Genomic DNA, 11,435 nt, shown 5'->3' with positions numbered 1-11,435 from the left:
AACTATTCATTTAGGGAATATCCATTTTGTTCTATGGCCATTTTAGAGGTGAAATATGAATAAAGGAAAATCTCCTGAAACTACTCCTGCAACAATGTAGAATTATGGAACAGCAACATGAACATTAAAAGAATAAAAGAAAAATATGTGCAATAACATCTATAGAAGTATCAAAGAGTCAGAGTTCCTTCCATCCTTACCACATAAAGTGAAAATATGGAATTGGCAGGTTGTTAGTAAAAGAGAAAATTGTTGCAGGTTTATTGACAATTTCATTAAGTATGATAAGGTATATCTATGAACATATTTGCTTTCAAAATTCCTGATCCTGCTCTGCCACTCCACAGAGGCTGGTATTCTCCTTAAAAATCCAGCAATCTGTGATAGTAAAAAGAGCCTTGTTATAGCTGTGGTGGTGAAGGAGATGAAAAGCACGAGGTTTGAGAATAAAAGGAGTCACTTCTCTCTGGCGCTACCCTAGGGAAAAGCTGAAGTGACAGCAGAAGGAATGACAAGTGGGAAAGAAATAGATGCTTACTGTCAAGGTGCTGCATGATTGGGGAGAAAAAGGTGCATGACCATCGTTTCGCGGCTGTCTTTATCCAGCACTGCTTCCAAACACCCGGGAACAGAGTTTCCATTCTTCTGTCATCTCAGTTGTGCAGTCGAACACATGATTTCTGGCACAAGGTCGGTAACGCTTTAACTACTTTCTGGCCCAAAACTGATGAAGGCTTTGTGGAAGCTGTAAAAGAAGGTATCAAACCTAGGCTTGAGGAGTTGCTTTGTTATTTGAGAACAAATATGTTTTGTTATATTGTTTTGTTTGTAACTCACATAGGTGAAAGGATGGCTATTTCTTGAAAGATTCCTGTTGGCTAAAGAGGAGTAGCATGACTCACCTAGCCTGAATTTAGGTAACTCTGGGATAACTGGAGAGGCATGGGAAAATGCCAAGTGTGGAAATAAGATAGCAGTGTCTTTCAACCAAAAGAAAGGAGGCTGAAGCTAAGTAAAAAGAAGTTTTTAATATGTCTGTTCCTTTTTCTGCAAAAGGAGCCAAGTATTTTCAAGATTCGGATTATATCAGAAGGTAATGTTAGAAAGTTAAAATATAAATTGTTCTGTGCTAAGAAAAAATAAGCTATTCATATTATTTGGGGGGAAAGTTACAAAATCTTGTTGATTGGGAAAACCATAAATGCAGTAGATTTGCTGTCTAATTCAGTCTAGCTTAGAGCCCTATCATTGGGACAACAGGGGTTTAGACATGGTCTCCAGGTGTTTGTATGGCATAGAGAGAATGCGAATTCAAGCACTCTGCTAGGAGTATGTAGGTGTTCACAGACTGTGGAGCTGCTATGTGTGCAGCTAAGCAGGCTAGTTTCCTCTCAGGTGTTTTTTTTGTTCCTCATTTCTTGAACAAAACTGGACATCCCTGCACTCAGTCTCTACCTATCATTACATTTAGCAAAGCTTTCTTCTCCTTTCTCCATCCTCATCCTATGGAGTGGATAAATTTTGCCATTGAGCAGCTTTGTATAAATTATGCTAGGCAACTATAAATAAGTGTTTTATTTAGGTTCCTAAATTATTAATTAAATTATAAATATTTTAATTTGTTTATTTTCAGTTGTCTTTGTTTTTTCAGTTAACTATCCAACAACTTGGTTGTCTCCACTTTGAAAACTTCATTGTGACAATGATTGATTCAGTTACAAGCTGCCCAATAACTCCAGTGTTCCCCAGAGTTAGCCAGAAATGTTTCCTAATTAATGTGTGAATACGGTAATGCAAGTGACTTGCTTCTCAGAAAAATGAGTGAAATCCATTTCTCTGAAAGCTTTGCTCCTTTCCTTGGATTCACTGATACTTTTGGCCTGATTGAGAGCAACGTCCTAGTCCAAACCTTAGCAGAGAATCCAGATTGCTGCCAAAACTCCCTCACATAAGTGTTTAAAGTCAGCTTTGTTCCATTTAATTAAGTAAGGAGTACCAGACTAGCTCCATTCAGTGTTAGGCAGCACTTCCCACACCAGAAAAGCACAGAACCTATCTGGATTACAAGTGCAGAGCAGGACTACTGACAGATGAAAATACTGTTTTTTCCAGAGAGAAGATATGGCTGTTTGTTGCTGTGACATACTTGTTTCAGGGAATTACTTATTCAGAAGAACTCAGGAGAATGAAGAGAGCTGTGGATCCCGAAGCATTTATGAATATTGTGAGTTACTCGATAGAGTGACCTGGGGATGGAAGGAATGCATATCTCACAGCTGAGGGGTTTCTAGGTGTTGGAAATAACAAGGATGGGTTTATTTAACCCGTCCTCTCTAATCACTCTATATACTGCTGCTTTCTCTTCTATTCTCTTCTTTCTGCATGTGTAACAGCGCATCTTATGTTTGATAGAAATTAAGGCAAACACCTTTCCTTAGTAAATCTCCAGAGTTAATTTCCTTTTAAATACCAGTTACCAGTTTGCTATTGTTGGCACTATCCCCCTATCTGAAAGAACGACCATCTGGAATGTCAGCATTTCATCATCAAAGATGACTCTAAATAACTAGTGGCTTATGTTTTCTCCTTTTTTGAATGACCAGCATAGATCAGAAATGGCCGGCTTTTCAGAAGAGCACCTCTTGCCAAGCAGGCTTGTTTAGATCTTTAGTTACTTGTTAAAATATTGAAGTTTCTGTCCTGCGTGACAAATTACATTGAGTAATTCTCTGAGTACAAGTTATAAAAAACAATCCTCTTTTGTAACAAAACAGGTTGAATGCTACAGGTCAAAAGTAATATTTATTTCAGAGCTTAAGATTGGCTGTGCTAGTGATTTCCCTTGTGACTCTGCAAGTGGCTGATCCTCGTTTTTCCATAATATAGTCAATTTTTCAGTGGTACTCATTGCATATGTGCCATTCACAAAAGCGCAGTTGTGAAGCGCTCTGGATTTCTCTGAAGGTAGTTTAAATAAACTGGTTTCACTTTGCCTTGCAGCAGATCAGGAGCATGCACCCAGGCAGCTCCTCATCTCAGCTACGGGAATCATAAGCTCCTGCTATGAGGTTATAGTATTCTTATATCACCAGAATGCAAGGGCTTGTGATTGTATGGCAGTAGTATAACACAGGGTTTTTTCATAACAGATATTAACTGAATAGTCAAATCCTGGATATAACACAAAGAATGAAGGAAATCTGTTGTAGTTGCTTTATTCAGATGCTTAATATATGTAGACTAAATCCCCAGTTGTATCTGCTCTCTAACATTTCTTCATTGCAAATATCTTATGCATATAATATATGAAATGGACTTCTGCGAGTAAATGCATTTGTACTTTCTCTTCTAGAATGAGCTCATTACTTACAAAGGGTACCCCAGTGAGGAGTATGAAGTGACGACAGAAGATGGTTATATCATTACCATTAACAGAATCCCTTATGGTACACAGAATCAGGGAAACCCAGGTACAGTTCTTTAATATGAGACAAAACCAGCCTAGATAGAGCACATTCTGGAAATATTTATATTTATAAAATGTCCATCAAAGCTTGTATACACAAGTGAAATTTTAGTAGAGAGTTCTGGCTGCCCTGAACAGCCTGCAAGATCAACATGATTTATGTCAAGCACACCTATTTATACTAAAAATTCACTATAATATGAAGCATATATCCTCATAATAAGAGTTGATGAGTAAAAGTTAAAAAAAAAAAAATAGGGTAAAGGCTGTAATCTGCCCAATCAGCCTGTTTTGAGAAAGCTGTTCCAGCTTCTAATTTTGCTTTGCTTTTTCTTACACCTGGTTAATAAGGGTGACTGATTCATATTTTGGGTAAAGGAAACCTCTGCAAACAATCCCACACCTTCATTCTATATATCAGTGTTGACAATCTCAACACTGATAGAACTATACAAACAATGACCAGAGGGTGCCAAGCTAGTTTTTGTTCGTGTTGGGCAGATCTTTCCATAAATCCTTGCAGAAGCTTAGAAGAAGTTCTCTCTTTACAGGAAGGGATGTTTTGTTCTTACAATTAGTTGTCTCCCTTTAAATTGGTGTGGGAACAAATCCCAGTATTGGATGTGAGACAGTAAAATCCCTGAACTACCAGCGAATCAAGAAATTTTATAAATTGTTGTTTTGTTTCTGATTTGCTTTTCAGCTTTGAAACCTGCTGTATTTCTCCAACATGGATTACTGGGAGATGCTAGTAACTGGGTCACAAACCTGCCCAACAACAGCTTGGGCTTCATACTAGCTGATGCTGGCTTTGACGTTTGGATGGGAAATAGCAGAGGGAATCGCTGGTCCAGAAAACATCAAAATTATTCCATTGATCAAGATGGATTCTGGGCTTTCAGGTAGACTGAACCATTGAAGGGCATCTCCATTGCCGACCCCTACATATTTATTTAAGCTGGCTAAATCAGAGATTTACATATGCTACCTTTTAAAAAGCATTCTTTACATTCACTTTTGCTGAGGTGCCCCTATACATGCATGCGAACTTTAATAGCGGTGGAGACTACTTTCCTCTAATTACTGCTGGAAAAGGTTCTTCAAACTACAGGTATAGCAGCAGAGCGACTCAGAGGAACCTGCACAGGCCATGTCCAAGCCACTCCTCGGTTCTGGAGGCTGTTTTGGAGGCTATTTGGAAACACTAGTCTGTATATTACAATAACACTAAAATCACAGAAAGAGAAAATGCTAATCATTTTTGCACTTACTTTAATGAACATTTAAAAATAGACCTTTTCTTTAGTGCCAAACTGTATAAAATGTGTGATTCCATGGGTGGAGCTCTGTTACTATATCACCACCCGTTCCTTCTGTATAGACCGCTACAATTCAACCTGATACTTCTTGAAGTTATAGTCCTGATGTTGATGTCAAGGGAGAAAATACACCAGAAAACCTTGAGTAGTATCTTCCATATCCAGTGCCAGAAAAACACAGAACCTAAAATAGCTGAATGATTCACTAAATGGTTTATGTTGCGTCTTTGCTGACAAGCCTCTAATGAAAATGTGAATTCAAATGGATTTTTTATTTATGCGTGCCTCTCTTTCAATCTCCTGCTTGCAGTTTTGATGAGATGGCAAGGTTTGATCTTCCAGCAGCAATAAATTTCATTGTGGAGAAAACAGGACAGGAAAAGTTGTACTATATTGGCTATTCACAAGGCACTACCATCGGTAAGTTACACACAACAGACCAATGTTTCAGGAAAACAGGAGTAAAATGTCATTTGAGATATTGAATGTACCTGGGCTTTTCATTAACTCTTTGCAGGTGTGAAAAACACAGGATAAGCTGTTTTCAGCATGTAGGCATTTTTAATTTATTATAAAGACAATAAAATATAACGGGCCAAATGCACTGCTGCTATAAGTCTGTTGACTTAGAATTATACTGGAAATTATTGTGGGCCATGCAAATCGTTTCTTTCCAAGATGCACGGGTGTGCCCAACAGCAGATGCTTAGTTGACCAAAATAAACAAAATAGGAAGATGAGAGTATGGAAAGAGAAGTTGGCCCGTTCGGAGAGGACATACACACAAAAAAAAAAATATGAAATTGGATTGACCGGAAGAAAAAAAACTGCTCCTCCCAATAGTATATGAAATGCATGAATGTACATCAGAAGTGTGCATTTATGTTTAAATGGGTTTGGAAGAAAGCTGCAAAGGCAAAATATAGAATAAATTTCTCTCTGAGGAGGGAAATAAAATTACAAGCTGGTAACACGTGGAGAAGAGAGATCTCACACAAATCTAGGCTGAACCGTAGTCTCTGAATAACTAACAAGGTTGCTTGTAGGTTTGAAATTGCAGAATAACATTTATAAATAATGAAGACAGTCTAATGTACAAATGATGATTTTCTTAACTCCTCTTTTTTTGTTTTCTCAGCTTTCATTGCATTTTCAACAATGCCACAGCTGGCTCAAAAAATCAAACTCTATTTTGCATTGGCACCTGTCACTACTATTAAGTATGCTAGAAGCCCAGCAACAAAGCTCCTCTACCTTCCTGAAAAATTGCTCAGGGTATGTGATATCTTGGTTTCAACTGTTTAACCATATACTTGTTTGTTCAGCTCTTAAAATGGATAAACAGAAAGTATAGGGCTTTATGAAGTCTACTCATTTGCATGTGGGTAGGTTTACCTTATGACTGAAGCCTTTGAAGTTCAGACTGGACATTAAGAAAAACGTTTTATCTAGGGCAATAGCTCAGCACTGGGACAGGTCACCGGAGAGGTACAGATATGCAGATCCTCACAGGTTTCCAAGATTCCTGTAGACAAAACCACAACCGATGTGCAAGCTTAGAACTAAAATACAAATTGGAGTTAACATTTAACATATCTCTTCATTAAAAGTGATGTAACACAAATTGAGTAATGCCTGAGCAGGCTGATGCAATGGAAAAACATCTAATTTCTTTCTTTTTTGTGGGAACATCATCTGGCAAATGAAGAAAAAGCAAGTGAGAACCACTGAAAGTGCTGGAGAAGAGGAACAGGACAAAAACACCTTTTAAAAACAACAGCACAATGTACAAGTGTACATTCTTAAATGAATGTTACCTTTGTATTTCACAGGGTTTGCTTGGCAAAAGAGAATTCCTTCCCCAGACTGAATGTCTAAGAAGACTAATAGTCCCTGTCTGCAGCCACCGAGCTTTTGCCAGGCTTTGTAGGAGTGTCTTCTTCAGTCTGGGTGGCTGTAACCTGAAAAACATTGACATGGTATGTATAACTCTTACCAGCTCTACTGAGAGTTTAAACTCCCAAAACGTGCCCTCTATCCTGTGGTGTGAATCCTGAATTTCTGTTAGTCAGCATCATGTTGTAGGGAACAGTCCCCACTACCGGACAGCAATATCTGCTGGTTGCCCCATCACTGGCAGAGCACTCAGAAGAGCACTTGGCACCGCCCCTACAATCAAGAGCTGCTCAAAGCCCCCCAAAACTCTGCAGTCTGACTTCTGCCAGACCTCACCTAGCGCACCATCTCCTGGTTCATACTGTGACTACTGGTCTTGTCGGAGATCTTCTGTCTGGTATGCTGGCACATCACAGAAGAAGAAATAAAACCCCTACCTGCTTCTTGTTTCCAGGAGCTCTTTGCAATGGAGAAAGGAACACACGTATTCCCACTTGTCCTCCTCCTGCAAGCCCTGGACCACCAGGGATGTGCTCAGAGGCACAGGATACCTAAGGGGTACCTGAGAGAGAGTTGGCAGACACCGGGTGTTAAGACATACTTGGGCGCCTCATGCTATGTACGGCTGTAGGTCAGACCGCCTGGGCATGAAAATTTTGCTCCAGCATTTTCCAAAAAATGCCTTAGAGCGTGTTCTCTGAGGAAGGATCACACAGCAACTTGTTAAGAAACCCCTGCAGGACTAGGGTGTGTTTTATTTCAAAAAGTCATGCATTCCTCAGGCAGTTGCAGTTCCTTTTGCTGTTCTGTCCAACAGTGATCCTCTCTCACACAGGATCTGTTACAGACTCCTAAAAAAAACCACCTAGTCTGGGGTCTAAATTGCTGACTTTCTGTTCTATCCTTTCCACCTGTAGATTCTTTTATATCCTCAGTCATCCTGGAAAATTTTCTGGTTGGGGGTTGTTCTTTCGGTGCTACTCCAAACCTGACACATCGCCACAGCTGGAGTAACTCTGAGGAGTCTCCGATCATGCCACTCCAATTTCTGCTGGTTTTATTGATACATGACACTGCTGTGGCAGATATTTTGATGTACATCTGAAGAAAAGGGAGGAAGAGAATACTCACTGAATATTTTCTTTCAGAACCGAATCGATGTGTATATTGCACAAACCCCCGCTGGAACTTCTGTGCAGAACATAGTCCACTGGAGTCAGGTACTAGCAAACTCCTGGAAGACAAAATAGGTACTCACCTCTGGCTGAATGGTATAGAGTGGGTATAGCTGATATCCTGCTGTGAAGCCATTGCTAATTTCTTGGAAACACATGCAACTTGTGGTTTACAATTGAAATCTCAATTTGAGACACTATTTTTCATTGATCCTTCTTTCGCCAGCAGGATAGAAATACCCTATGTGATACAGGTACATTTGAAGCCAACAATGAAACGCTGTATTTGCATAAAAACATGTATGCTGGAAGCTGTGTATGCAGATGTATATATCACTCTGCTTATTGTGTATCCAGTACCTTTTATAAATGATGTCCACAGTTCTGTACAGTGCTTACCTTAAGACATTAATTTTGTTTCCAATGTGGCGTCAAGAAATGAGCAAGACATAGGCTGCTTTGTAAAGTATCAAATTTTACTAGTAAAAGCCCTTGTATTTTCATCCCTTGCTTTCAAAGCTGTCAGTGTCTGGACAGCAACAGAACTATAAATGATAAACTCTTTATTTAGTAGACTCGTTATATCCCTTACTTACAAGGTACTGTCACAGTACATCCTCAGCAGCAGTGCTGATGGAAGCTGCCTTTCTGTCTTTGGGCTCACACTTTCAGGATTCATAAAGTCTGGGCTCAGTCACAGAAGCTGCTGCACGCAAGGCGGGTTTCCTGGCAGCACTGCAGGCTCTGGAGCAGAGCAGGAAGCAGCTGCGAGCACAGTGAGCTTGCAAGAGTGTTAATGCACTTTTCAACCCAGCAAACACATGAATATGTTTGAGTGACATCTACACAGGCATTTACTCAAAATCAAATAATACTTTTGGCTGTGAATTTACATAAAATATTAGATTTTATTAAGTTGCTTTTGTAACCATGGCCTAGACCTATAAAGAAAAAGGGTTACAAAGGCACAGTGGGGGGAGCTCTGCAAATTGACTCAGGTTTAATTCAGCATCTAGCCACAGACTGGCAAGTACAAACGTGCAGGAGTAATACTCCTAAGCCTTCGTTGTCATTGCTGTTACTACTACTAAAGGAGTTAACAGACACCTTACCTTCAATATTAAGATCCCATTAATGGTGTCTCTCACAGTAGTAACAACCCATGCTGTAAGCAAAGCCGAGGAGCACAAGGGAAGAACTAGAAATGGTGACTTCTGTATTCCAACCAGAGAGGGAGAGGAAACATAAGAAGGAGCCACTCACAGAGTTCAGTGATGGCAACATGACTGTCAGAAGAGGACACGGCAGCAGCAGTGAGGGGAACTTGCTGGAGGCAGTTGGTAATAGCAATTTTACAAACTAGAACAAATTGCCTGCGAGAGCACCCCTGGGATGCTCTGCAGGAGCCGTGATTTTTTCGGTTCTGACAAAAACATTTGACTCCCTTTCACTGATTGAGACTTTTAATTAATTTACTGTTGGCTCTATCGTAGCCCTTAGAAGAACTTCCACTGAGGCTTTAGATTGGAGTCAGAGGCTCAGCAGGGAAAGAACCCGCAAACTTCCTGAATGATGGCTTTGTAACTATCCTTCTCTTGTTCATCCTCTTAGGAGGCCCATTCGGGGAAGTTCCAAGCTTATGACTGGGGCAGTTCAAAGAAGAACATGGAAAAATACCAACAGGTATATTTTGGTGAAACAATATTATCACCCTTGGACGACACAGAAGCACACAGGAAGAGAGGAAGGATGTAGCAGGAGACACATTTTCAGAATACAGGTAGATGAAAGTATTACCACTTTCCAGTTTGGAAGCCAAAAGAGAAAGCATGCAAGCACTAATGGCAATAATAAATTTTTAAAAGAAAAGAGAGAGAGAGAGACAGAGAGAGGAAGACCAAAACTTTTCAATTAAATGATCAATAGGAATAAGAGGAAGTAAGGGCAGGAAAGATAGAAAATTAATTTTGGAAAAGGAAGAGTACATCTAGTGGATAATTCCAAAGAGGTATCTTGCCTACTAGCATGATTGAAACAGTTGCCAATATATGAGAGCTCAGGGAAATAATAGTAGGAAGAGGGCAACTGGAGAGCTAATAGCTACCCCTAGATTCTGGCAGCCAGAGACAAAAGGACTTTGTCCTCAAGCAGTCCCTGAGGAACCTCTCCTCCATTCAAGACTCGAATCCCATCCTTGACCTTTCTACCCTTTAGGTCTCCACAACAGCCTATCATTACAAGTTACATGTTTTGACGATAGCTTGCATGAAACGCAGCTTCCTTTGGTTTGTCTTGAATTTGCTCGCCCCTGGAAAGTCACTGGATGCCTTCTAGTGAGAAGTAATGGGATAATTACTTCCTGTGCTCTTTCTTCATACCATTTGTGATTGTATAAGCCTGTCTCCTCTCCCTGCTCTGGCCTCTATTTTCCAAACTCAGGAGTCCTAAGCTACTTCTTCTGTCCTCCTACAGAAGCCATTCCATGCTCCTTTTTATCCTTGTTACATGTTGTGTTTTCTAACTAGACCATGTATGTCTTCTGGGGCTGACCAGTACTACAAAAGGACCAGGATGGGGGTTTATCCAGAGGCATCCTGACATTTTCTGTCTTGTTCCAGGTTCCTGCCCTATGACTTCCTAGCTGAGAGGGCAAAGACCCAACAGTAACTCTTTGTCAACTCAGGAGGCATTTTTCCTTTGGCTGTGCTATCAGCTGGGTCATCCCTGCAAGCACAGACAGAAAAGGCAAGCAGGGCACTTCCTTCCTCTTTGGTTTAGGCACCTCCGCTTTGAACAGTGACAGAAGAAAGCCCCAAATGCATGTTTAAAATTTGCTGTCTTTCCTGGACATTCATTCCTGTACTGCTTCATGTTTTCCAGGTTACTCCTCCTCTCTACAATGTAGAAGAGATGACTGTACCAACTGCGGTATGGACTGGGGGGCAAGACTTGCTCGCAGATCCCAAGGATGCGGCCATTTTACTATCTCAAATTAAGAGGCTTATCTATCACAGGAGGATTCCTGAATGGGCACACCTGGATTTCATCTGGGGGTTGGATGCACCTTTTCACGTGTACAATGAAATTATTGATCTGATGCAGAAGTATCCTTAACCCACAACCAGCAGCCATACCTGACTCATTCAACAACACTTGCTTTCACTGGGTACGAACAAAACCTTCTTTTGCGTCAGGTGGTTTCTGCTGGAGTCAGAGAAATGGTTTCTCCTGGCGTTATTTTCACACCGCGTGTCACTGCAATGCCTTTTGCACCCTGATGGTGCACTTCATATTTTCTGGCAAACTTGTGGGTCAGTAATCACTTTTTAATTGATACAGCCTAGATTCTGCAATAACCATACTTTACTAACAGAAGACAGGGTTTTCTTGCAGCCTGCCCTCTTCTTTAGACCCTAACAGTAATGAAAGCACTGACTTTCTCTGGATACAGCCAGTGATCTCAAGACGTTTTCCATTCTTCATATTATTTCTCAGTTTATTGGGCTGGCAGTTATTGAAAGGTGCAGTGTAAGCCAAGACTAATTCTAGCAGTTATGGTATTGATTAATTTTATCATTA

General features: G+C 40.3%; 1 protein-coding gene across 1 annotated transcript; it reads left to right on the top strand.

Annotated features, from left to right (window-relative positions):
• Window positions 1-637: 637 nt before the first annotated feature.
• Window positions 638-10,970, top strand: LOC104080028 (lipase member M-like). The gene is made up of 10 exons (XM_009582280.1): window positions 638-690; window positions 2,113-2,224; window positions 3,353-3,470; window positions 4,170-4,368; window positions 5,096-5,205; window positions 5,924-6,060; window positions 6,618-6,764; window positions 7,830-7,901; window positions 9,468-9,539; window positions 10,737-10,970. Exons 1-10 carry the CDS (start codon window positions 674-676, stop codon window positions 10,968-10,970), a joined length of 1,218 nt encoding a protein of 405 aa, XP_009580575.1. The 5' UTR covers window positions 638-673.
• The last annotated feature ends 465 nt before the right edge of the window (window positions 10,971-11,435 follow it).

The sequence above is a fragment of the Fulmarus glacialis genome, unplaced genomic scaffold (assembly GCF_000690835.1).
Source record: "Fulmarus glacialis isolate BGI_N327 unplaced genomic scaffold, ASM69083v1 scaffold2377, whole genome shotgun sequence".
Taxonomy (NCBI): domain Eukaryota; kingdom Metazoa; phylum Chordata; class Aves; order Procellariiformes; family Procellariidae; genus Fulmarus; species Fulmarus glacialis.
This window is presented reverse-complemented; position numbering and strand designations above follow the sequence as displayed.

Excerpts from the sequence above, each read along its gene's own strand:
- LOC104080028 (XM_009582280.1), top strand. Across the intron at positions 4,369-5,095 it reads GATGGATTCTGGGCTTTCAG|TTTTGATGAGATGGCAAGGT; the intron begins GTAGACTGAACC and ends TCCTGCTTGCAG. Across the intron at positions 6,765-7,829 it reads ACCTGAAAAACATTGACATG|AACCGAATCGATGTGTATAT; the intron begins GTATGTATAACT and ends ATTTTCTTTCAG.